Source organism: Maniola jurtina, chromosome 11, assembly GCF_905333055.1.
Source record: "Maniola jurtina chromosome 11, ilManJurt1.1, whole genome shotgun sequence".
NCBI classification, from domain to species: Eukaryota; Metazoa; Arthropoda; class Insecta; order Lepidoptera; family Nymphalidae; genus Maniola; species Maniola jurtina.
This window is the reverse complement of record NC_060039.1, coordinates 1,180,103-1,204,472: the sequence shown is the minus strand read 5'-3', so window position 1 is coordinate 1,204,472 and position 24,370 is coordinate 1,180,103. Positions and strand designations below refer to the sequence as shown.

Sequence of the window (24,370 nt, the reverse complement as noted above, 5' to 3'; positions counted from 1 at the left end):
CCGCCCCAATCTCTCGGTTATATGGGCCGAATCGCGGGAGAACAACCCCCCCCCCCCCCCCCCCCACTTGCTCTTGGCGTTTTTCCCCGGGGCGCCTTCTTGCCTCCCCACAATTTTTTTTTATCTCTGTCCTTGTCCCTTGTGTATTTCTCCCCTTTTTACTGCAGACGTTAACATCCTCCGGATCCTCTCTCAAACACTTAGGTAGGTAAGTACTGGTCCACGATCACAGTGTCAAGCTTTTCCGCTTCTTATGCCATTGGTGCGCGAACTTCCGTAGCTTCCCGAAGCTTCCCGAAGTTTCCCGCTGAGGCGACGAGATCCTGGTAGTAGACAGGACCCAATCTGAAGCAAGGTAGGTACAATGCCCATTGGCCAGTAAACAACTTGAGCAAAAATTGGCGGAGTGGGGGAAAATTGACGCATCGCATGACTGCCGACTGATCAACCAATCACGTGCCCCCACGCGGTAGAAATCCCCTCACACAGCTTTCGGTTGGCAAAAGAAACTTAAAAATCTGCGCAGTTTTTCTAGTTGTTCCTACATTTCCGAGTATATACTGCGAAATGGCTGTTCAGCCGTTAACATTAAAATTAGATGAATAAGAAATACGAGTAGATATGTTCTTTTATAGATACAATGGACATCAGACTGCACACGAACACTTTGCCGTTGTGAAATAATGAAGGAAAAGAAACCATTGAAGAAACTCCGCAAGAAGCAGAACCAGATCCTGGCAACGCTGCAGATGATGTCGAGGAAGGAGATCTCGAAGATCCTGCGGTGTAAAGTGAACGCGCTGTGCGTTATAGAGATACACTCGAGGGATACTGTGGACAGGATGTATAAGATGGGTAAGCTTAAGCCACAATATCTTTAGACCGCACTTTGACTTTGCTTAGATTTACTATTTCAATTAAAAAGAGACAGATTTATGCCAACAGTATAACGCTGTCTCGTTTTAAGTGTTTTAAGTCTGAGCAATGTCAAAGTGCGCTCTATAGATCTCAGCCTAAGATACTAGTTAAGTTTTCATGGCGGCCATTTTTACTATCTTGTCGTAGTGGCAATAGAGAAAAGTATATATTTCAACTCTCTACCTATTACGGTTTCTGAGATACAGCCCGCTGACAGACGGACGGACGGACGAACAGCGCATGTTTTGTCATAGGGGCCCGTTGGCATGGAACTTTAGAAAACTTCTCTAGAGCATCTGAGCATCTAAATTGTTTGACAAGACGTAAAACTTCACTATCAGGGGGCACGGCAGTTACCCCGCCTAGACGAGTCAAAATAAAGGACGGGGCACTACGTAGGTACTTTTTCTGGAAGCGTTACGGCGTGTTTTCGAACCGCTAGAAAGCTCAAATTTTCAGTATAAGATGTCCTCAGCGAAATCACACTAATATTATAAAGGCGAAAGTTTGTATGTGTGTGTGTGTGTGTGTGTGTGTGTGTATATGTTTGTTACTCCTTCACGCAAAAACTACTGGACGGATTTGGCTGAAATTCGGAATGGAGATAGATAATATCCTGGATTAGCACATAGGCTACTTTTTATCCCGGAAAACCAAAGAGTTCCCACGGGATTTCGAAAAACCTAAATCCACGCGGACGAAGTCGCGGGCGTCAGCTAGTTATTAAATAGAAATGTTTTGAATGCTGTCCGCAGGTTGCATGTCAGTGACAGCGTTCGAGTGGTTCTCGCAACTGAAGTTCTACTGGGACCGCGAGCGCGAAGACTGCTACATCAAACAGACGAACACCAACTCCATTTACACCTATGAGTATATCGGGAATTCGGGACGCCTCGTCATCACGCCGCTTACCGACAGGTAATTGAACTGACTAGTTTTTTTTTTTTTTTAAAGAATATTAGCCATGTTAAATGACTAATATTCCCCTTTCCTCTCCAACTAAGCGTCAGGCTTGTGCTAGGAGTAGGTACGACAATAGTGCAACGGGCGGGGTTTGAACCGTCCACCTTTCGGTTTTCAGTCCACTCCTTTACCGGTTGAGCTATTGAGGCTCGTTCATTTGTCAAGATAGGGGCTTCAGCCTCTAAAGACTATCAATTCCGGTTAAAATCGTATACGTCCTCTGAGCAGTTTTGGACTACACCATTCGTCCACCAAGCCTCAATAACTCAACGGTTATAGGAGCGGACTGAGATCCGAAAGGTCGGCGGTTCAAACCCGACCCGATGCACTATTGTCGTACCTACTCCTAGCACAAGCTTTACTAAGCTAGTTGGAGGGGTAAGGGGAATGTTAGTCATGATTAAAATGGCTAATATTTTTTATTAAAGTTAGCCTTATCCTCTGGACTAAAGGCCGATTCACACCAAGCACGTACACGTGACCACGCGCGTAGTGACGCGCGTGAATCCATAGACATGACAGCACGCATTACGTCTACGCGAACGTTCACGTCACGCAAGTGGTATGTCATATCTCATACAGTTCCATACATTACAACGTCATGGTACGCGCTACGTCTACGCTTACGTGCTGCATACGCGTTTGGTGTGTCCCAGCTTTTAGATGTGGAATGCGGCGTCCCAGTTTCCTGCCTTGTATAACCTAAATACCTTCAAATCAAGAGTGAATAGGTACCTTCTATTCGTGCTCCAACGTAGACCTCATCATTTCTTTTTGACATCAAACGAGTATAACAGTGGCTCCCTGCAACTCGTTTGATGTTATCTGTCCAACCGATCCTATCCACTGTCCACAGTGCGAGGTCGCTATTCTAACATCTTGGGACCTCAGCCTCCCAATTCTTTATCCGCGTCTCCTCAGTCCTTGATAATACTCCTCAGATGCTACATAACCCTGACCACGGCACTGCATTTGTACCGCGGTGGCAGTCCACAAGGGCCGGCCGGTACGGGCAAGACGGAAACTACTAAGGATCTCGGCAGGGCTTTGGCGAGATGGGTGGTGGTCACCAACTGCTCTGATGGACTCGATTACAAGTCCATGGCAAAGTGTTTTTCAGGTAAAGTTGTGTATTTTTTTGAATTTTTAGGGTTCGGAACCTCAAAAGGAAAAACGGAACCCTTATAGGATCACTTTGTTGTCTGTCTGTCTGTCTGTCCGTCGTGTCTGTCAAGAAATCTATAGAGTACTTCCCGTTGACCTAGAATCATGAAATTTGGCAGGTAGGTAGGTCTTATAGCACAAGTACAGGAATAAATCTGAAAACCGCGAATTTGTGGTCACATCGTTTAAAAAAAAAATTAAAATATGTTTAAATTTTTAAAGTAAGATAACTATACCAAGTGGGGTATCATATGAAAGGGCTTTACCTGTACATTCTAAAACAGATTTTTATTTATTTTTATGCATAATAGTTTTTGATTTATCGTGTAAAATGTTGGAAAAAATCTCGAGCACGGAACCCTCAGTGCGCGAGTCTGACTCGCACTTGGCCGGTTTTTTTTCAGTAGCCTTGGTATAACATTTTACATCGAATTTGCACGTCGCACTTCGTTAATAGAATTTGAACACTTAGAGTCGAAGTAAAAACAAAATTGTTTTAAAGCTCAAATTCGTCCATATCTCTAGAGCTCTAAGCGGAAACCTTGCGAAATTAAAATCTGTGATGCTGAATTTTTGACTTAAAATCAAGGACCTTTAGGTCCATTTTACTTTGACGTTATTGTATTTCAACGTTTAAATTCCATCAACATTGTTGTCGCATACTATAGATACCTTAGATTCTTAGATTTTATGTTCTGGTTCTTTAGATTCGGTAAAACCTTTGCCTTTTAAGTTTGTCTTACTCTTAAACATAAATTGTTCTTTCCAGGCATTGCCCAAAGCGGTTGTTGGGGTTGCTTCGACGAGTTCAACCGCATCAACATCGAAGTGCTGTCGGTGGTCGCACAGCAGATCCTCGCGATCCTGCTGGCGCTGTCCCTCAACCAGAAACGGTTTATTTTCGAGGGTGCCGATATCAAGTTGGATAGCAATTGTGGGATATTTATCACTATGAATCCCGGGTAAGAAATAACAATTTCACGAGGACTCTTTTTTTAATTGCAAATCGGTCCAGAAACATCGAAAAAGTTGGTGTGCATACATAAAAATAACGAACGGGCTGAATTTAGCACCACCTCCTTTTTGGAAGTCGGTTAAAATAGCGAGCAAACGAGCAGGCGGGTTACCAGATGTGAAATGATTACCGCCGCCCATGAACATTCGCATTAACAAAGGAACCGCCAATGCGTTGCCGGTCTTTCAGCAATTCGTTGATCCACCCCTTGAATAATCCCATGTTGAATTCTAGTAGTAGGAATACCGCCGAAGGAAGTTGGTTTATATATGCGTGGAAAAAATATCTGGCACAACGGGCGGTTGAAGTGCACCAGGTACCCAGATGGTGAGGGTGAAATTGCCTACGGTGGCGTGCGGTGCGGTTGTAGAAAAATGTCGTAGGAAAATTCTGTTCATGGGAAGTCTTCCCATGAATCTATAATACCTATGGGTAGAGCACTGCCAATATCTACTTGAATAGGCTAGTGAAATACTTAAAGCAAAGAAAAATAGTTATTGTCACTGTATTTTAGGTACGCCGGAAGAACAGAACTGCCTGACAATTTGAAATCAATGTTCCGCCCAATAGCAATGTGCGTACCTGATTCGCTCATTATTGCCGAGAACACATTATTCTCTGATGGGTTCACCGCTTACAAGATCAATGCTAAGAAGGTAAGAAGTTTAAAACATAATGGATGATAAACCTTTTGAATCTTGGCTGAAAATCATAATGTTCTGGTCTCCGAAAACATTTTGTAACTATAAAACAGTTTCTCAAAATATATGGCCTTATGGCATGCCGTTTTAGAAACTGCCATGCCTGCACCCCGAATTTGTTACTGGTCTACTAATACCTGTTTTTTGAGCATATTCAATGTAATCAAATATCATTCATGTAATCAAATGCTATCTATAGCACACCATTATAATGGTAAATATACTGACCTGGAAACTTTTGTACCGCCTATTGTAAAACGTATAATAATTCCGGGAAATTGTCAGGTGTTCACTCTATACCAACTGGCGATGCAACAGCTATCCAAGCAGGATCATTACGACTTCGGCCTGCGCTCAATGGTTGCGTTATTGCGGTACGCAGGCGTTAAGCGACGAGCCTACCCGAATTTACCGGAACAAGAGGCAAGTATAACTAAGGCACTACGCACACCTGCAGAGTGGAGTACAGCCGAGGCGCAGCTTTTTTTTGATAACAAACACAGTTTCATCCACTTTAAGAGAATATGCTCCAAGTCAAGCGTGTGCGCATGCTGTTCCAATCAACATTTACGGGTCGTACATTCTCAAGAATAAGATGGATGATGTTTTAACAACGCAATTCAATGTTTGTTATTGCATTATTATTTTGAAAACAAATGAATATTTTTAGAACAATGGAGGAGCGCGAATGAAGTGTAACCGTAACATCATACGGTTGAAGTTGGTAAATAGGGTCGCCGCGAGTCTTTACTGTCTTTTACTGTACTTTAGGATGTTATAAAACACGCTGGGCCTCGGATCCACTTCATTCTGTAGGTGGGCGTTGCGCTTTGAAGAAATTGAAAAATAATTAAAAATTTGGTGTCATCTAGATGGTGATCCTAGCCATGCGGGATATGAATGTAGCCCGCTTGACCGCGAAAGACGTGCCTCTGTTCGACGGCATCATGCGCGACATATTCCCAGACGTGGACATCCCAACGCTGGACTACGAGATGCTGGAGACGGCGATCACTGCGGAGATGAGGCTGCTTACCTTGCAGCCGACTAAAGCTGCTCTGCACAAAGTTATACAGACTTACGAGACCAAAGTAAGACAATACTTTTTTAACCCCCGACCCAAAAAGAGGGGTGTTATAAGTTTGACGTGTGTATCTGTGTGTCTGTGTATCTGTGTATCTGTGTATCTGTCTGTGGCATCGTAGCGCCTAAACGAATGAACCGATTTTAATTTAGTTTTTTTTGTTTGAAAGGTGGCTTGATCAAGAGTGTTCTTAGCTATAATCTAAAAAAATTGGTTCAGCCGTTTAAGAGTTATCAGCTCTTTTCTAGTTTTCTTGTAGAAAAGAAGGTTAGATAACCGTTAGGTTCATAATATTATGTCAATAGACAAATGTCAAGCTGTCAAGATGGACGTTGCCTAAATACATAATTATTTATTTGAAAATGATGTTTTGGAAAACTCAAATACTTTGGATCGTCGGGGGTGTTATAAATTTTTAATTTACACTTGTATTATATGTTTTTTCGGGTTTTCTACGATTAAGTTTTTTTTTTTTTTAATATAATAAGAATATTAGCCATGTTAAATGACTAATATTCCCCTTTCCTCTCCAACTAAGCATCAGGCTTGTGCTAGGAGTAGGTACGACAATAGTGCAACGGGCGGGGTTTGAACCGTCGACCTTTCGGGTTTCAGTCCACTCCTTTACCGGTTGAGCTATTGAAGCTTACAATTATCTTTAATTAAGTTAAATTGATCTTTATTTATTGTTAACTAACTTCTAATGAAATCGGCCACTCCCTGCGCAGACGTAAACATTGTTTGTGTTCAGTTGCTTCCACTTGTCATATACCCGTCGCCGAAAAAAGTGTTCGGTGTCGGTAACTGAAAACTAAAAGTCGTCAGTTGAAGACACAAACAACATTGCTAAATTCCCATTGCAAATTGTACTGAGCTGCAGAAACGAATGATTTGCACTCGGTGTACGGTTGAAACAACCAGCAAAGATAATGCTTCTTCAGAAGTAGCGACCGGCGACAAGACACATCAACTGTGGTGTCTTGTGATCAGTGGCGTGCAGCTCACAGAGGTATAAAAGTACTGCCTACCCTAGTTGTACTATAAATCAACACTAATTTTCCATTATGGCTTGCCAGAAAATATGCTCATACCTTAATGCTTACCCTGGCTTTAAACTCTGTGCACACCACTGCTTGTGATGGTGTACCGTGTCGGCAACAAATAGTGTCTACATTTGCGCAGCGCCTTACCCCATGAACACCAAGGCTTACCCTGGGTGATATACAGTCTCAATACCGACATACAAAAAAACTATTTCTTAACATTCTAGAACTCTCGACACTCCAGCATCCTCCTCGGCGATACGAACACAGCTAAATCCGTCTCGTGGAAGATGCTAGCCGCGACGCTTAGCCGACTTCATCGCGAGAAAGTGCCCGGCTTCGAGAACGTTCAGACTTACCCCATAAACCCCAAGGCTTTGACCCTGGGGGAACTGTATGGGGAGTATAACCTGGCTACTGGGGAGTGGAAGGATGGAGTGCTGTCTTCCATTATGCGGACTACTTGTCAAGGTTAGGCCTTGTGATTATCACATCGGTACAAACGTATTTTGTTTTGACTGGCCGAATATATGTTATGGTATTCTTGTTACTGTGGAGTCATACATTTTAGTCATAGGGAGAGATTGTCTGCCAATCACAGGTAATTGCGATCGTTGAACTGTAGCTGTCAAACTTATGCGCAGTAGACCTATATCTACCGCTTGGCACCCTGTAACAATTATAGTGGTTATTATAAATTCTTGTGAGTTCCTAGGACTTTTCAGGCTTGAAAAATTTTTGAAATTAAGTTAGTTAACAAATGATATCTAAAGCAATGATATTTTCTAGATGAATCACCCGACCAGAAGTGGATCATCTTCGACGGCCCTGTGGACGCGGTCTGGATTGAGAACCTCAATTCTGTGATGGACGACAACAAGCTGCTTACTTTGGTCAACAGCGAACGAATATCCATGCCTTCGCAGGTGATTGTAAATTTTTACTTGACGCGCAAAATTGACTGAAGCCTCTCGCACGTGACCAGGCGAATTGAATTGAATTCAATTGAATTGACCGGCGCACGCGCTCACAAGTGTACCTGCAGTGGTGTTTGGAGAATATATTGCCTATTAGCTGATGCCCGCGACTTCGTCCGCGTGGAATGAGGTTTTTAAAAATCCCGTGGGAACTCTTTCATATGCCGGGATAAAAATTAGCCTATGTGCTAATCCAAAATATTATCTATCTCCATTCCAAATTTTAGCGCAATCCGTCCAGTAGTTTTTGCGTGAAGGAGTAACAAACACACACACGCGCACACACACACACACACACACACACACACACACACACACACACACACACCCACACACACACACACGCATACACACACACACACACACACACACACACACAAAGTTTCGCCTTTATAATATTTATATTGCCTATAAATTATTGAACTATGTGTGAATTTCTCTCCTGAAACAGCTACGGTCACATTTTATCACCGGCACACGCCGAAACATTAGTTTTGTTTGTTTTTACTTGACATTTCGCGTAGGTATATGGAATTATGATTTGTCATTTTGTGTTTATGGCGTTCAAAAAATTTGCAAAATAAAATGACGTGGTATGTTTCAGGTATCGCTGCTCATAGAGACACTAGACTTGGCCGTGGCATCGCCGGCCACGGTGTCGCGAAACGGCATCGTATATAATGACTACAAGGACTGGGGTTGGTGGCCCTACGTCAACTCCTGGCTGGAGTCTATCGTTGACCTGGAATATAGAGAGAGTGTAAGTCTCTCCCTCACTCTTTCTCTTTCTCTTTTCTTTGTAAGCAGCTCAGTCACAATCGGCATGATGCTTTTTTGTGGATTTTTAATCTAAGTACTAAGCGCCTCAAATCCGCAAGAAATCATTGTCTTGCTGATTGTACTTGGACTGCAGATGAGTTAGTAGTGAAGCCCCAATAGTCCGGGCTCTGGATCATGTCACGTGTGCCCTAATATGCCACCTTTATGCTCAGTTTACATCGAAAAGGAATGGAAGCGAATTTATAGAATATTACATAGCATATTGACTTTATCTCCACAACAATGTAAAACACCAATTTCTACCGAGTAAAAGAATTCGCGTGAATTCGCTGGAATTCCTGAGAAATTGTGTTTTACGTGGTGGAGATAAAAGGCAATTTAGAAATTCGATTCCATTCCCTTTCAATGTAAATTCTGCCTAAGTTTAATTACGAAGCTTTATTTAAGCACCTATACTGGATGTTTTAAAAACCTTAGCGTATCTCAATAACTATTAGATTTATCGAAAATTGTCTAATGATAAAATTTGTTTCAGTTTAGGAAAGAACTAAAATGAGCTTTAAAAAATTATAATTGGACCATTAGGAAATAACCGTAGAAAGACCCTCTATTTAAAAACTAAGAAATAATTTATTTTTGATATAGTCATCTCAATTGAACTACTAAACCTTTTCACAGTTGCGTCGCCATTTCCTAAATATCCTGACTCCAGTGTTGGAATTAAAACGTTTGCACCTGGTGGAAGGGCAGAGCGTGAAGGGTCAGGAGCTGACGGGGGTGCGCTCGATGTGTCGCCTGCTGGGCCTGCTGCCCGCGCCGCTGCCGCCCATGCCTGACCAGGAGGACAACGAGGGCTTCTCCAAGATGAGATTCCTGTTCGCGTGAGTTTTAAACAAATATATGTATCTAACAGCTCGTTCACACAGGCTGCGTAAGCGTAGACGTAGCGCGTACCATTGCGTTGTAATGTATGGAACTGTATGAGACATGGCATACTGCTTGCGTGGCGTGAACGTTCGCGTAGACGTTATGCGTGCAGTTATGTCTACGGATTCACGCGCCTATTACTACGCACGTGTCGCGTGTACGTGCTTGGTGTGAATCGGCCTTAAAGGTCCATAAAATTAAATAAAAATTGGGGTTCCTAGGTTAAATGGGGTATCATTTGAAAGAGCACGTGCACATTCTAAAATGATTATTTTTATTTCCATTTTAGTCGCATACAGTTTTTAATTCGTATGAAAAATTTCACGAGAATTCAAAAGTTGACTTGAATTAAATTTTCTTACTATTACATAATCTAGTAGTTAATATATCTGTAGATTTATATATATTACCCATATTATAAATGGAAAAGTGTGTTTGTTTGTTGGTTATTGGTATTGGGTATTGGTTTGTCCTTCAATCACGCCGCAACAGATCGGCGAGATTTTCTGCATGGATAAATGGATGAAGTTGAAAACCTGGAGATTGACGTGGGCTACTTTTTATCACGGAAAAGCAAAGAGTCTCTGCAGGATTTAAAAAATTTAAACCCACGCGGATGAAGTCGTGGATGAAGTAAAGTATAACTTTGCAGAATGATCTGGTCGGTTTGCGCCACGCTGGAAGAGGAGTCTCGACGTAAGCTGGACAATTGGGTGCGCGAACACGAGGGCATCTTCCCGCTCAAGGATACAGTATACGATTATTACGTGGACGAGCGACTGCGCCAGTTCAAGTCCTGGGAGGAGAAGTTGCCTGACAATTGGCGATATAACCCCAAGTAAGAACGATTTTTTACTTTATTGGTAGGTACTGCATCAGAAACCTTCCCGCAAGTTCCAATAACAACTGTACGAAATTTTATGTCATTTGATTTTAGATATAGGAAAGCATAATAGAGAAACAAATGTTCATTCATTCACTTTCAAAATACTGAAGATAGATTTAGTGCGCACGAAACAGGATAAAACACAAATAAACTAAAAACTAACATATTTAACATATTTGTATGCAAAGGCGGCATATAGCTTATAGCAATCTCCACCAGGCAACCTTTGGTACCTTTGGAACTGACAGATGTGTAAATAATATGAATGAACTCGTATAATATGATAAGAAATTATATCTGAGGCTATTATTGACTTGGGAGTATTTTCTGCAGCTTAGGCTTCCACACTATCCTGGTCCCTACCGTGGAGTTCATCCGCGTGCAAGTGGTTGCATTGGATGCAGTGCGGGCGGGTCACGGGATACTGGTCGGTGGCTCCACTGGTACAGGCAAGACTTTTCTGCTCCAAGGAACGCTCGCCAGCCTTGACCCTGAGAGGTATTCTCTACAGCCGACTCGCACTTGACCGGTTTTCTCATTTCTCGAACACTGTTTTTGATGAATTTGGAATGCAGTGATTTGGAATTTTATAATTTCTCGTCTGGTCTGGTGGCCTCGGCCGTGGCTAGTTAACGGCAAAGCCGTGCCACCCAGCGATTTAGCTTCCCGGTACGATGCCGTGTAGAAACCAAAAGGTGAGACCACTTACCACCAGGTGAAATTGTATCTGAATAAAAAAAACTGTCCGAACGTCGTGTTAAGCAAAAATATATAATCCCGATAAGCACGTAAATGTTTGACTCAAGCACTAAGCAAACTTTGTAAACAGTCAAAATGCTTGATTCGATTGATTTTTCGTTTTGCCTCATCAGGTACAGCACTCAAGTCATTAACATGTCAGCTCAGACCACGGCTGCCAATGTTCAGGATATAATCGAGGCAAGGCTTGAGAAGAGGACTAAAGGAAACTATGTACCTGCGGGAGGTAAAACTTTTAAAAATATTGTAGTTTTGCCATTAAGTTGATTGAGACAGAATCCCAAAAATAAATATATGGTAACAAAATTTGATAGTTATCAGGAAATTTTTATGAATAAAAATCACCATCTATACCTTTCTTCTTTTCCAAGCTAACACAACTTTAAAAAGTTGGTATTGAGTTCTTTTATTCTTTCGAGGAACATTATGTGCAAATATTTAGAAGTTATAAGGCTATGATAGACTTTGAGATCCTGTGGGAACTCTTTGAGTTTCCGGGATAAAAAGTAGCCTGTGACCTTCCCTGGGATGTAAGCTAACTCTGTACCTACGCATCAAAATCGGTTAAACAGTTTGGCCGTGAAAAGCTAGTAGACAGACGGACAGACAGACACACTTTCGCATTTATAATTGGATTTAGCTGTACCCTAAGTCAGTTTATTGCGGTATTTTCCATACTTTGGTTGATTTTAAGTCCGATCAATGTTTGATTTATATTTTGTTTAAAATTGGTACGTAGGCAAAAGGATGATAGCATTCATGGACGATATCAACATGCCGGTTCGCGACGAGTACGGCTCACAGCCTCCGCTCGAGTTGGTTCGACTGTGGTATGATTATGGCTACTGGTTTGACAGGCAGAAGCAGTGGCGGAAGAATGTTAAGGTCAGTACACAGTTCACGACAGTTAGGAAACAAAGTAAGTTGTAACGAAACATCAAGGCTTCACCTACAGTGGTCACCTCTGACTATATTTTCGCCTCATCTGCAAGAATTCGATGAGAGGACAATTTCTAAACCTAAAAATTTATTTCAAGTTACAGCTTAGGTTTATTAGCCCTCAGAAGTTCTCAATGATGACAATGGTTAAGACCTTCTTTTCGGATGGCCTGGAGTTCGACCTCTAAATTATCGGAGTTATGTGCGTTTTAAGTAATTAAAAATCACTTGCTTTAACGGTGAACGCAAAAATGGCGAGGAAACCGGAATCCAATTTAACCAATTTACACTATGTGTATTTGTACACTAAGCCCCTCATTCTGAGAAGAATTCCTCCTTCACCTTTCTATCATCGCACTGCAAGGCATCGTCAAGGTCTGCATCCGTACGTAGTCGACATTCCGCGAACACGTACGAAACGATTTGCTTCCTCTTTCCTAATTCGAACCGCTAGGATATGGAACGCCCTTCCGGCGTCAGTTTTCCCTTCTACCTATAATATGGGTACCTTCAAGTCAAGAGTGAATAGGCAACTTCTAGGCAAGCGCGCTCCATCTTAGGCTGCATCATCACTTGCTAGCAGGTCTGATTGCAGCCAAGCGCTAGTCTATATAATTTAAAAAAAAAAAAAAGAAACAAGTTCCTAGTCGTGGACTGGCGATGGGTTGTTGATGATGATGAAATCGTGTCGAATAACTCCAAAATACCAGGACATGGTGCTGTGCGGCGCGGCGGGCCCGCCCGGCGGCGCGCGGTCTCCACTACCGCCGCGGTTGCTGTCGTGCTTCCACGCCTTCTTCCTGCCGACGCCCACGCAGCAGCAGCTCGTCAAGATCTTCGGCACCATGCTGTCGCAGCATCTGCAGGAGTTCGACGAGGAGACCAAGACTGTTGGTTAGAAATATCCTACACTAGACGATGCCCGCGACTTTGTCCGCGTGGATTTAGGTTATCAAAAATCCCGTGCCAACTCTTCGCTTTTCCGGGATAAAAAGTCGGCTATGTCAATTTCCGGGATGCAAACTACCTCTTTACCGAATTTTATTTTATGTATATAAAATGAGTTGTACTCTTATGAGTAATCGTACTCGTAGGAGTAAATCGGTTAAACGAATGGGCCTTTAAGAATCCCGGGGAAACACTTTGATTTGGATGGAATGGAATCCGGGATAAAAAGTAGCCCTTGTCCTTCCCCGGGATGTAAGCTAACTCTGTATCAAATTTCGTCAGAATTTGTAAAAGTGTTGGGCCGTGAAAAGCTAGCAGACAGCCAGACACACATTCGCATTCATAGTATTAGTATGGATGTATTAAGTGCGGCCGCCCACAGGGCTACTTGTGGCGAATAAGAAATCACTATAGTGATCACTTTTAGGCAATCCATACTTAGGAACTTATTAGAACTGTATTATTGACTTTTACTTTTTAATTTTACAGGAAAAATAGTTCTCCTAGCGACGATTGACATGTTCAACAACATAGTAGCGAAGCTATTACCGACGCCCAGTAAAATGCATTATTTGTTCAATTTGAGGGACATTTCTAAAATTTTTCAGGTTAGTTAATCATAGTCATAATCATATTTATGTAAGGGGTATGGCAGTTTCATTGAGTCTATATCCATATCCCTAATCAGTTGTTTTTACAGGGTCAGATCAGAAAATTGCCTAATTTTGTCATCTTGTAGGGTCTGCTGAGGAGCAATAAAGATTACCAGAACACCAGGCCCCGTTTCCTGCGACTGTGGGTGCATGAGTGTTTCAGAGTGTTCAGCGATCGCCTTACTGAGGAAAAGTAAGCAGTATTAGGAAACACAGTTTTTACACATCATCATCATCATCATCATCATCAGCCTGTGGACGTCCACTGCTTGTCATAGGCCTTCCCTATAGAGCGCCAACACACCCGGTCTTCAGCCTTCCTCATCCAGCCGCTTTATATCGACACTTCCCCGTGTTTCATAGCTTTCTCCTTCTCTTTCACGAATTTGTACCTAATGTCATCTCTGTCGCGCGTAGGCAAATTGGAAGCGGCGATGATGGAATTTTGACACAACTACTTGAGAAAAAGAGATGGAACAGCAGATGCTATCTCAATGTATGTGTAGACTCTAAATCACGATACAGGAGTTTAATTGCTACAAAAAAAAAGCAATAATTTAATTCGCTCCACTCATACTTTAGATGGTAATATCAGTAGGGTACTGCTGTTAGTACTTTCAATCAAGCGATCAGCCTGTTTGCGTCCACTGCTGGACATAGGCCTTACCAAGATCGCGCAACCACACACGATCCTCCGCCTTCCCCATCCACCCTCTTCCCGCTATCCTCTTAAGGTCGTCAGTCCAGCGGGTCGGAGGTCGTCCCACACTGCGCTTGCTGATACGCGATCTCCACTCCAGAACACGTCTACCAGATACCGGAGCATCTTCAGGAAATGTAGACTCCACAATGCACAATTACAAAGTCTATTGATAGTAATAATTTTAATCATTTGTACTAAATAACCGCATACGTATCGTACAGGGATCGCGACTGGTTCATGAACCAAATGGTCGATATACTGGGCAAGCACTTCGAGCTGACCTTCCACGCACTCTGCCCCTCCAAGAGTCCACCGCTCTTCGGCCACTTCCTCAACCCGTTCGAAGTGTATGACGACTTGAATGACCCCGCTGCTCTGAGAAAGTAAGTAGGTATAACTAGCTATCATGTTGGCAGCATTGCTTTGTTCTTTAGAACTTAGGGTTTATTATTGTGTGATTTGCAATGGTGCCAACTTATATTAAGAGGTCAAGTTATAGCGAATGGTCTGTAGGTGACCTCACCCTAGCATCACTTAGGTGAAATTTCTGAAAATCGTTGTAGAGAAAACCTACATGCAAAAACACAAGATTCCAGACCCAGTGGTTTGAAGCAATCGTTAATATTTCAGGCACTTAGTTCATCCTTTTAAATTAAGTATATGTATGGATATATTCCTTATACTACCATATGATACTCCTAGCAATCGTATCATGAACCTTTGATATGGTTAATCTGATCATTGCAATACGCAATTTTATCAAGGTACCGGAGGTTTACGTAAAGGAGGTTTTTGGTCACCCATTAAGCTGATAAGAGGATGAAAGTAACGGCATTCAGCTTTTCACAAGTTTTTTTTTTGCGATCGCGGTTCCACAAATTCCGTAGATGACCTTTCAGCCATTCGGCCTTTGAAATTTTGAAGAAATATCAGATCTCAGGAATATCAGATTGGAGATGTATCTTTTCAGATACATTTCCAATCAATTGGAAGAGTACAACAGTTGCCCGGGGGTGGTCAAAATGGATCTGGTGCTGTTCAAGGATGCCATCGAGCACATTGTTCGCATAGTTCGGGTCATCTCTCAGCCGCGGGGGCATATGCTATGCGTCGGCATTGGTAAGCATTACTCTCACGAGTGCAGAGTAACACACAGTTTAATCTGATTTAATTTATTTGTACCAGAAAGTTGTAACAATAAAGAGAAAAAGAAAAAAAAAATTGGCAGGGCAGCACTTATATCTATAAGAGATCTCTTACCAGTGACCCTTGGCAGTGCGAGAGGTTGTAAAAAGAGTAGAATAGGTACAACAAAGACAGAAAGTATTCACGAAAAAAGCTTTAGATAATAGTTATTATGTTATATTATATAATATACATGTTTTTATATATTAAAACAGGCTTACAATAATAGTGTGCGAGAGGGAGGAAATGATTACCGGCACTTTTGATTCAAATAGAGTCCTATTCCAGACGATATGTTCTGCATCAGTTAATTCCAGCGACATAAAAGTTTTGCTTGTGCGGCAAATGAATATTAATATCGCTGGTTATTTCCTTTAATTTTATTTGCTGATACACACTCGGAATTTATACATTTTTGCAGGTGGGTCTGGAAGGCAAAGCTTGACGCGTGTGGCCTCTTATATCTGCGAATGCAACTCTTACCAAGTTGTGGTCACGAAGACATACGCCATCAAGGACTTCCGGGAGGATCTCAAGGTAACAACGAAATTCTTTGAAATCTCGGCAGAAACAATAATAGTAATACCTAATATTTATTAGGAGCAACTAGGGCTCTGATTGTTGGTATACGAGTATATCTACAACTTAAATTCTTAGAAACTAATTGTTCGTAAATTCTCATTCGTCTCATCAACACATGAATAATGTTTTCAACCAGGCGTTGGTGACTGGGAGTCCATCTTCTCACAAACATGATCAAAATGCGATTGGTACTGGAGCCTTGTGACCAGTTCGCTTACCAGCAGGTCGATTCCGGAGAACCTGCAACAATTATTATTACAATCGCAATTGCTGTGATTGGCTGAATATATTGTATTCTTGTGCAACAATACATTTCAGCTGTCTGTCTGGTAGATTTTCACAGTTTAACCGATTTTGATGAAATTCGCTACAGAGTTAACATCACATTACGGACAGACGGACATAGGCTACTTGTTATCCCGGAAAATCAAAGACTCACGGGTTTCTTAACGGCCCATCCTTTAAACCGATTACTATGAATTTGGTAGAAAGGTAGCTTGCGTCCCGGAAATTTACATAGGCAACTTTTTATCCCGGAAAATGAAAGAGTTCCCAAGGGATTTTTAAAAAACCTAAATCCATGCGGGCGAAGTCGCGGGGATCAGCTAGTTATTTTTTTTTTTTATAATAATAATAATTTATTTATTTAAGAACAAATTTTTACAAATTTTACAAAACAGGTGTATTCATAAACTTTATCAGTTTTTCCGCACACCTGTCGTCGACAATGTGTAGTGCACGTAACAATAATTTAATCTAGTATAACAATTTTTACTAGTACTTACTACTAAACTTATAAACTAACAACATTAGGCTAAATATGGGTTATCAATAAGAATTCTAAATATATGTAGGTAGATAAAAAAAAAAGTTGGTAGGTAGTATGGTGCGAATAGCGTAAGTCGTGGTAAAACCAGTCGACGCTCACTCACACTACTTCATGTAATATGATATCTTACTAACACTACTTCGTGTGTGATTTATAACTTTGGTACAGGATGATTTTGTTTTGTGTAAGTGCAATGTTTAGTTCAAGTAATGTAACTATCATATATTATATCAAATTTATACAAATGTACTTAATAATTGTAATAATTTAATATATTTATTTTTATTTATTGTAATAATTGTAATGTACTTGTAATTGTCATAGACATTATACACAAGTTGCGGAGTGGACACGAAGAAGACGACGTTCATCTTCTGCGACACGCAAATAGTGGAGGAGACGTTCACTGAAATCGTCAACAATTTGCTCAGCAGTGGAGAAATAACTAATTTGTACAAGGCTGACGAATTTGAGGACGTAAGTGTTACGTTGATTTTACTAAACAAACATTATTAAAGGTTAAATAGATAACAAAAAATCGGTAAATCTTAGACCAAAAAATTATCCAATGAGATTGATTGAATTAACGGTTTCAGAGTTTTTTCCTTAAACCTACTTGTGCTATGAAACCTTGTCTTTTGCCAAATTTTATGATTCTAGGTCAACTGGGAGTTCACCTTCACGCAAAAAGTACTTGACGGATTTTCCTGAAATTTGGAATGGTGATAGATAATATCCTGGATTAGCATATAGGCTACTTTTTATACCGAAAAATCAAAGAGTTTCCACGCGATTTCGAAAAACCTAAATCCAAGCGGGCAACGGCTGGTGCATCATAAATGGCAGTATTTTTTTTATTGCGTTGACTTAGAAGCTTGAATGTTTTTCTTTTACAGTTACAAGGGACCTAAGAATTAAGTATTGGATATTAAATTCTTCTCCTTGGCAGAAATGGTTTTTAATAATCATATTTTTAACATTTTCAGATAAAATCAGCCTTAGAAAAGCCAATGAAGGCAGCAAACATAATGCAAACAAATGAAACGGTGTACTTGTTCCTAGTGGACCGAGTGCGTGCCAACATGCATATTGTACTGTGCTTTAGCCCGATTGGCGATGAGTTCAGGTATTCATTTGACTTATCATCATCATTAACAACCCATCTAAATTTTAGTGTTATTTTACAAATTTAAACACCAAGCTTCAGACTGGCACCTAAAGTCTCGGGGTTTGACAGTTTTCAATTAAATTAAGTAGTTTTGACTGTCCTTTTCTTATTAAATTGGTAAGAAAAAGATGCAAATACTGTAAAATTTAGTTGCCATCAGAATCAGTCCCAATATAAAATTGGGAATTCAGTCCGCTCCTCAACCGTTGAGCTATCGAGGCTTTGCTTAGCCTTTGTAGTACTTTTGCATTCTTGAAACTTGTACCCAAGAGATTCTTAACATTCTTCTGTATACATTTCAAAAGCTTCTAACCTTTACCTTGGTACTATGTATGCAGGAATCGTATTCGGCAGTATCCCGCGTTGATAAATGCGACCACAACCAACTGGTTCCTGGAGTGGCCGCGCGAAGCGTTGCTGGAGGTTGCGTACAAATTCCTTGACGGCGTGGAGTTACTTGCCTCCATTACTGGACCGCGAGTAAGTTTATTATTCAACTCAATCCTCAACAACACAACTCCGGGTTTGCTCGCTAAAATTTTTGGTTTTTTTTTGTGAGGGTCTGCTTTATACTAACATAGGTTAAGATGGTTACTAACATAATATTGTGGGCCTTTGTTGCTTGAGAAAATAAAGATATTATTTATAGAGAGAATCTGCTCGCAAAACATTAAGTTTCTGGACCCAGCAGTTTGAACTGTATATCGATATGTCAGTCTTGTTGGTTTTTAAATCCCTAGTAAAATAAAGAACTTTTATAGGTTTGCCCAGTTACTGTGTGTCACAGTGTGTTACAACGTAGTTATCGGCTAAGACAGGATTAGTAAAATTCAACCATTAAAAGGATTATATAGGGATTAAATTCGGAAGAAAAAGAATTTTTCAAGGTACATGAAAATATATTCCTGAACAAAAAAAAAGACAAGGTTTAATAAAACTTGCTTTTGCATAGGTCCGAAGAAAGGAGTCTGTGGTAGAGAGTCGGGAGGACATCATGCGCGCGTCAGCGGCGTCCATCATGTCGCTGATACACTCGTCCGTCGGGCAGTACTCCGTCAGGATGTGGCGCGAGATGCGCCGCACCAACTATGTCACCCCGACTAACTACCTCGAGCTGGTCTCCGGATATAAAGAGTAAGTCTGACAGAGATTTTGCATAAGTCTGTAGAAAGGAGTCTGTGGTAGAGAGTCGGGAGGACATCTTGCGCGCGTCGTAAAATTAGCTTGATAAACATTAAATTACTCATCATCATGATGATCATCATGATCAACACCATCGCCAATTCACTCCTGGCAGAAGTCTCCTTACATAATTAGAAAGTTGGCATTTAGTCCACCACGCTGGCCAAGTGCAAATTGGCGGAGTTCTCACACCAACAAAACAATATGGAGACCTCCCAGGCATGCAAGTTTCCTAATGATGTTTTCCTTCACCGTTAAAGCAGAATTACTAGACCGGCATAACCCACAATCCCATTAGGGTATCCAAAACAACAAAGTCAGCAAACAGATTAGCACTGTTCGCACGCGGAAAATACAAATTCAAATTCAAAATATTTTTATTCAATAAGACTTTTACAAGTTCTTTTGAATCGTCAAGAGTATCTACCACTGGTTCGGAATGCCATTCCTACCGAGAAGAACCAGCAAAAAACTCGGCGGTTGCTCTTTTCAAAGATTTGATATACAATATTATGCCATGTATAAAAGTCGTCAAACGTCAAGTCTCCCTATACGGTCGTAGAATTCATTGGCTGAACGCGTTGGGCTATTGTGTATTAGACGTTACATGTAGGTTTGAAAAAATAAATAAATAAAAATAAATCTTTACAGAATGTTGAAAGCGAAAAGGATTGAAATAGCGTTGCAAGCTAATAAGTTGAGGAATGGTTTGGGAAAAGTAGAGGAGACTACCAAACTTGTGGGGCAAATGTCTGAGGAATTGGCTACGGCGCAGGTATATTCAACCATGGTATTTTATGTTCTACGCATAAAAAAATGTGTTTGTTATTTATTTTGTTGACATTGTACACAAAACTATTAAAACTATTGAGACAACACAGTTTGCAAGTACATGCATTGTCAAATTCGAAAACTGATAAAACTTTGCTGAAAATCGGTCCAATAGAATTAGGGGATCCACCTTGTTCTCGACTTGCATATAACAAGGATGCAAAAGTCACAACAAAAAAGTTTCCTGAATCTTCCGGAAAATGAAATGTTTTGAGAATGTGGTATCACGCGCCACCTGGTGGGTATCAGTGGTAACGCGACTTGGTTGCGCCACCACAGGTATCCTAGTGAGTCATTGTCGAAGGCCAAGATGCTCTTTGGGTCAATGAGCCAGCAAATTCAAAAAGCAAAATTTTGTATCAGGATGTTTTATATTGAAAGGTCCAAGTGGCAGAGTACACAGAACAGTGTATCGAATATATGGGAGTGATAAACGTGCAGCAACGAAACGCAGACGAGCAGCAACGCAGCGTCGCAGCAAGAAGCAAAAAGACCCAAGAGGAAGAGGTGCAGTGCAAGAAACTCGCTGATGCCGCCATGAGGGATCTAGCCAGCGCTATGCCTGCACTCGAAGAGGCTGTTAAAGTAAGTCCCAATACCTACAGGTTGCTTACAATCAGCTGGTGATGCCTGCACAGACAGAAGCCCTTAAAGCAAGTCTTTACAGTTTTAATGATACAGATAGCGTTAGGAAACATTTTTTTTAATTTACAGACTAGCGCTTGGCTGTAATCAGGCCCGCTAGCTAGTGATGATGCAGCCTAAGATGGAGCGCGCTTGCCTAGAAGATGCTTATTCACTCTTGACTGAGACTTCATCATCATCACTTACCACTAGGTGAGATTTCAGTCAAAGGCTAACTTGTATCTGAATTTAAAAAAATTGTCTATCAATTACTTCCAGGCTTTGGACGCTTTGAACAAGAAAGACATTACTGAAGTGAAGTCGTACGCGAAACCGCCGCAAAAGGTGGAAATGGTCATGGAGGCCGTACTTATATTGTTGCAAGTTAGTTACCATACTGAGTACAAGAAAATGCTCTTTGAACTTTTCGAATAGTTTTTTTTGCTTTATAAAGCTGTACTTTCCAAGTCAAAAAATATATTTAACTACATGATACTCGCGATTTTGTCCGCGTCTGTAAGAGACAAAAAGTAGCCTATGCCCGTCATTCGGATGCTCCGAACTAAGTGTCAAAATTGGTACGACGAATGGACTGTAGCATACAGACACACGTTCGCATTTATAATATTAGTAGGTATGGATATGGATCGAGTGTGTGAGTGCGAATTCACAAATTAAATATGGGTAAAGTTCCAAATTTTAAATTTTAACTTTTTGTAATATAGAAAGAACCAACCTGGGCTGAAGCAAAAAGACAACTCGGCGATCAGTACTTTCTGGACCGATTGCGCGATTTCGACAAGGACAATATATCGGACAAGACTTTGAAAAAGATCGGCACATACACTTGTAAGCCGGACTTTGACCCGGAGATCGTTGGCACAGTGTCTTTGGCCGCTAAATCGCTCTGTTTGTGGGTTAGAGCCATCGAGAAGTATGGAAAAGTTTACAAGTAAGTGAAATAAATTAACAGCTGCTGACTTTATTGCATTCATTAAACGAATTTTACTTGGAATACACAGTTCAAGTGTTATAAATATAACTAATACCGGCTAGACTCCGTGATTAGACGAAATAAGGCCGACTAGACTAGCTTCGAACCAATCCGAGGTCCTTTTTCAAAGGTCAAGGTGCAAATGAAATCACTAGAATAGTTTAAACGCTAAGTTCAAGTGTTTTTGATGAATCAAATATTTCAGTCATAATTTTATCATCCAGGATAGTAAAACCCAAAAAGGAGCGTCTAGAAGAAGCCCTAGAGTCTCTGCGCATGAAACAGCAGATCTTGGCGGAAGCGCGAGCAAAACTCAAGGAGTTGAGCGAAATGATCGCTCGACTGCAGAAGGAATATGATGAAAAGGTGGCTCAGAAGGAGGAGCTGGAACGGAAGTCGAGGATGCTGCAGCTAAAGTTGGAAAGGGCTGAGGCTTTGATTACTGGACTTTCTGGTTAGTTTAATATCCAACTAGATTTTCTACGTACCTCCACGTTGGCTTAAATCTTGTAAAGCCCTTGTCGGAATTTCTCTACATATTTTTTTAGTGGGCGTCTACGTTGTAGCATACTAGCTCTTGCTCGCGACTTCGTCCACGGTACATGTGAAAATTATAGCCTGTGTTACTTCTGGATAAAAGAGGTTTCGAATGGTGAAAGAATTAAAATTGGTTCACTAATTTCCCTTTAAAAAAGGGCCCCGATGCATTCGAAACTAGTTGGGTTTACCTCGACTAAATTTTGTCTGGCGGGAGGCTTTGGCCGTGGCTAGTTACCACTCTACCGGCAAAGCCGTGCCGCCCAGCGATTTAGCGGTCCGGTACGATGCCGTATAGAAATCAAAGTGGTATGGGTTTGATAAAAACTGCCATACCCCTTCCAGGTTAGCCCGCTTCCATCTTGGACTGCATCATCACTTACCACCAGGTGAGATTGCAGTCAAGGGCTAACTTGTAATTAAAAAATACGTAAATATAGCCGTAACAACCTATACTTATAATGGAAATCACTCACTAAAGTTTAATCTAATTGACAATAGGTGAGCGTGAGCGATGGGAGTTGACTGTGGAGAGGCTGGACAAGGAGTTTGACAACCTCCCCGGCGACTGTCTGATCGCGACCGGCTTCGTCGCCTATCTTGGCCCTTTTGTTTCCGAGTACCGTGAAGCGCTCATGTTCGACTGGTTTAATGAGGTATGTATTGAAATTTATACATGGGAACCCCGGATGTAACTTTCTGTGTAAAATTCATCACTTTATACGCAGTAACACACTTAAAAAGCTCTACCGTTGACTATCATATACTATCCACGGAAAGAAGTTAGTATAGGGCTATCGATAGAGACGAAAATCTCAGTGGCCAATAACCATTTTGAGTCAATTACAAACGAACCTATGTTTTCAAACTAAACTTCGAATTTGGTTTGAAAACATTTTCGAATGTTTTTTGAAAACATATTTGTGATTGGTTGGTGGCTCAAAATAGTTAACGCCCACTGATATTTTCGTCTCTGTCATTTGTTCAACTTCTTTCCGTGTATAGAGTATTATAAGTATGGAACGCCAGTCTGGGAGGCTATCACAGAAGTTATTTCAATAACATATTTTAGCCAATTAAAGCTGAAATATGGCATCTTTGGCGACTTCAACCTAAAGGAGCATGTGTTGGTGTACCCCTTACATGGTCTATGAAAAGTAGAAATTATATACTAATATTTTTCTTCTAGAAGTTTATATGCTTTTAAATATTTAAGGTATGCAATGAATCACTGCCAGTGACTATGGATCTCAGCATGAAGGTCTTCTTGCTTGACGATGCTACTTTAAGGGATTGGAACTATATGGGATTGCCCGGTAAAATCATTAGCATTTCTTTCACTGCTCGGTATCTTCGAGAAAATTCATTAGTGTTTGACCGAAACGAGTATCGGTACGGCAACCAATACAAGCCAAAAGCCTGCGTCATTTTTGACAACAACTCAAAGTTAGATTTAGAGATTAGTTATAGCTGTTTTATTATACATACCTGGAATGCCCGGTAAAATCGACTGGTTTTTGTGGCATTGAATGTAATAAAAATGCTCTGTACATTCATAAAACTCAACAACCAATTTGAACAATAATATATCAAAGTGAATAAAGCCAAGTGTAAGCTGTTACGAAAAAAGTATCTGTGCCTAGACTCCACTCCATTCTGTAGATGAGCAACGCTCATTTGTGGCACTCTTGGTAGTCTGATTTGAACCACTGATTTCACAAAGTATAGTTTCTATAGTAAAGTTTTTCTCTGGTGATAGGAGCGTCTATTGTTTCGTTACAGACGATAACTTCAGTGCAGAGAATGGCATAATAGTAGTTCGGGCGACAAGGTGGCCGCTCGCCGTGGACCCGCAAGGTCAAGCGCTGATTTGGATCTCACATCTTGAGGAGAAAAACGATATTCAGGTGACAAACTCAAACTCATAATCATTTCATCATCAAAGTAGCCATTATTTTTCATGTTTCGATGGTCAGAA

At 41.0% G+C, this 24,370-nt stretch overlaps 1 protein-coding gene across 2 annotated transcripts in view; it reads left to right on the top strand.

The window, feature by feature from the left end:
- Positions 1–24,370, top strand: part of LOC123869377 (dynein axonemal heavy chain 2) — a 70,588-nt gene that overhangs the window by 31,150 nt on the left and 15,068 nt on the right. For both annotated transcript variants that reach the window (XR_006796880.1, XM_045912267.1), the window contains exons 30-62: positions 636–855; positions 1,674–1,836; positions 2,823–3,001; positions 3,815–4,007; positions 4,575–4,716; positions 5,047–5,184; positions 5,634–5,852; positions 7,116–7,359; positions 7,678–7,814; positions 8,470–8,625; positions 9,324–9,526; positions 10,225–10,410; positions 10,792–10,956; positions 11,331–11,443; positions 11,957–12,102; positions 12,867–13,050; positions 13,594–13,712; positions 13,844–13,950; positions 14,682–14,843; positions 15,431–15,579; positions 16,067–16,182; positions 17,381–17,533; positions 18,043–18,182; positions 18,563–18,704; positions 19,177–19,358; positions 20,058–20,181; positions 20,619–20,822; positions 21,141–21,245; positions 21,587–21,813; positions 22,080–22,309; positions 22,894–23,048; positions 23,609–23,708; positions 24,175–24,299. Coding sequence is in view for 1 of the 2 variants with exons in the window: in XM_045912267.1 (XP_045768223.1) it covers positions 636–855; positions 1,674–1,836; positions 2,823–3,001; positions 3,815–4,007; positions 4,575–4,716; positions 5,047–5,184; positions 5,634–5,852; positions 7,116–7,359; positions 7,678–7,814; positions 8,470–8,625; positions 9,324–9,526; positions 10,225–10,410; positions 10,792–10,956; positions 11,331–11,443; positions 11,957–12,102; positions 12,867–13,050; positions 13,594–13,712; positions 13,844–13,950; positions 14,682–14,843; positions 15,431–15,579; positions 16,067–16,182; positions 17,381–17,533; positions 18,043–18,182; positions 18,563–18,704; positions 19,177–19,358; positions 20,058–20,181; positions 20,619–20,822; positions 21,141–21,245; positions 21,587–21,813; positions 22,080–22,309; positions 22,894–23,048; positions 23,609–23,708; positions 24,175–24,299 (5,328 nt within the window). In the remaining variant the exon portion in view is untranslated. The remainder of the gene's footprint in view (positions 1–635; positions 856–1,673; positions 1,837–2,822; positions 3,002–3,814; positions 4,008–4,574; positions 4,717–5,046; positions 5,185–5,633; positions 5,853–7,115; positions 7,360–7,677; positions 7,815–8,469; positions 8,626–9,323; positions 9,527–10,224; positions 10,411–10,791; positions 10,957–11,330; positions 11,444–11,956; positions 12,103–12,866; positions 13,051–13,593; positions 13,713–13,843; positions 13,951–14,681; positions 14,844–15,430; positions 15,580–16,066; positions 16,183–17,380; positions 17,534–18,042; positions 18,183–18,562; positions 18,705–19,176; positions 19,359–20,057; positions 20,182–20,618; positions 20,823–21,140; positions 21,246–21,586; positions 21,814–22,079; positions 22,310–22,893; positions 23,049–23,608; positions 23,709–24,174; positions 24,300–24,370) is intronic.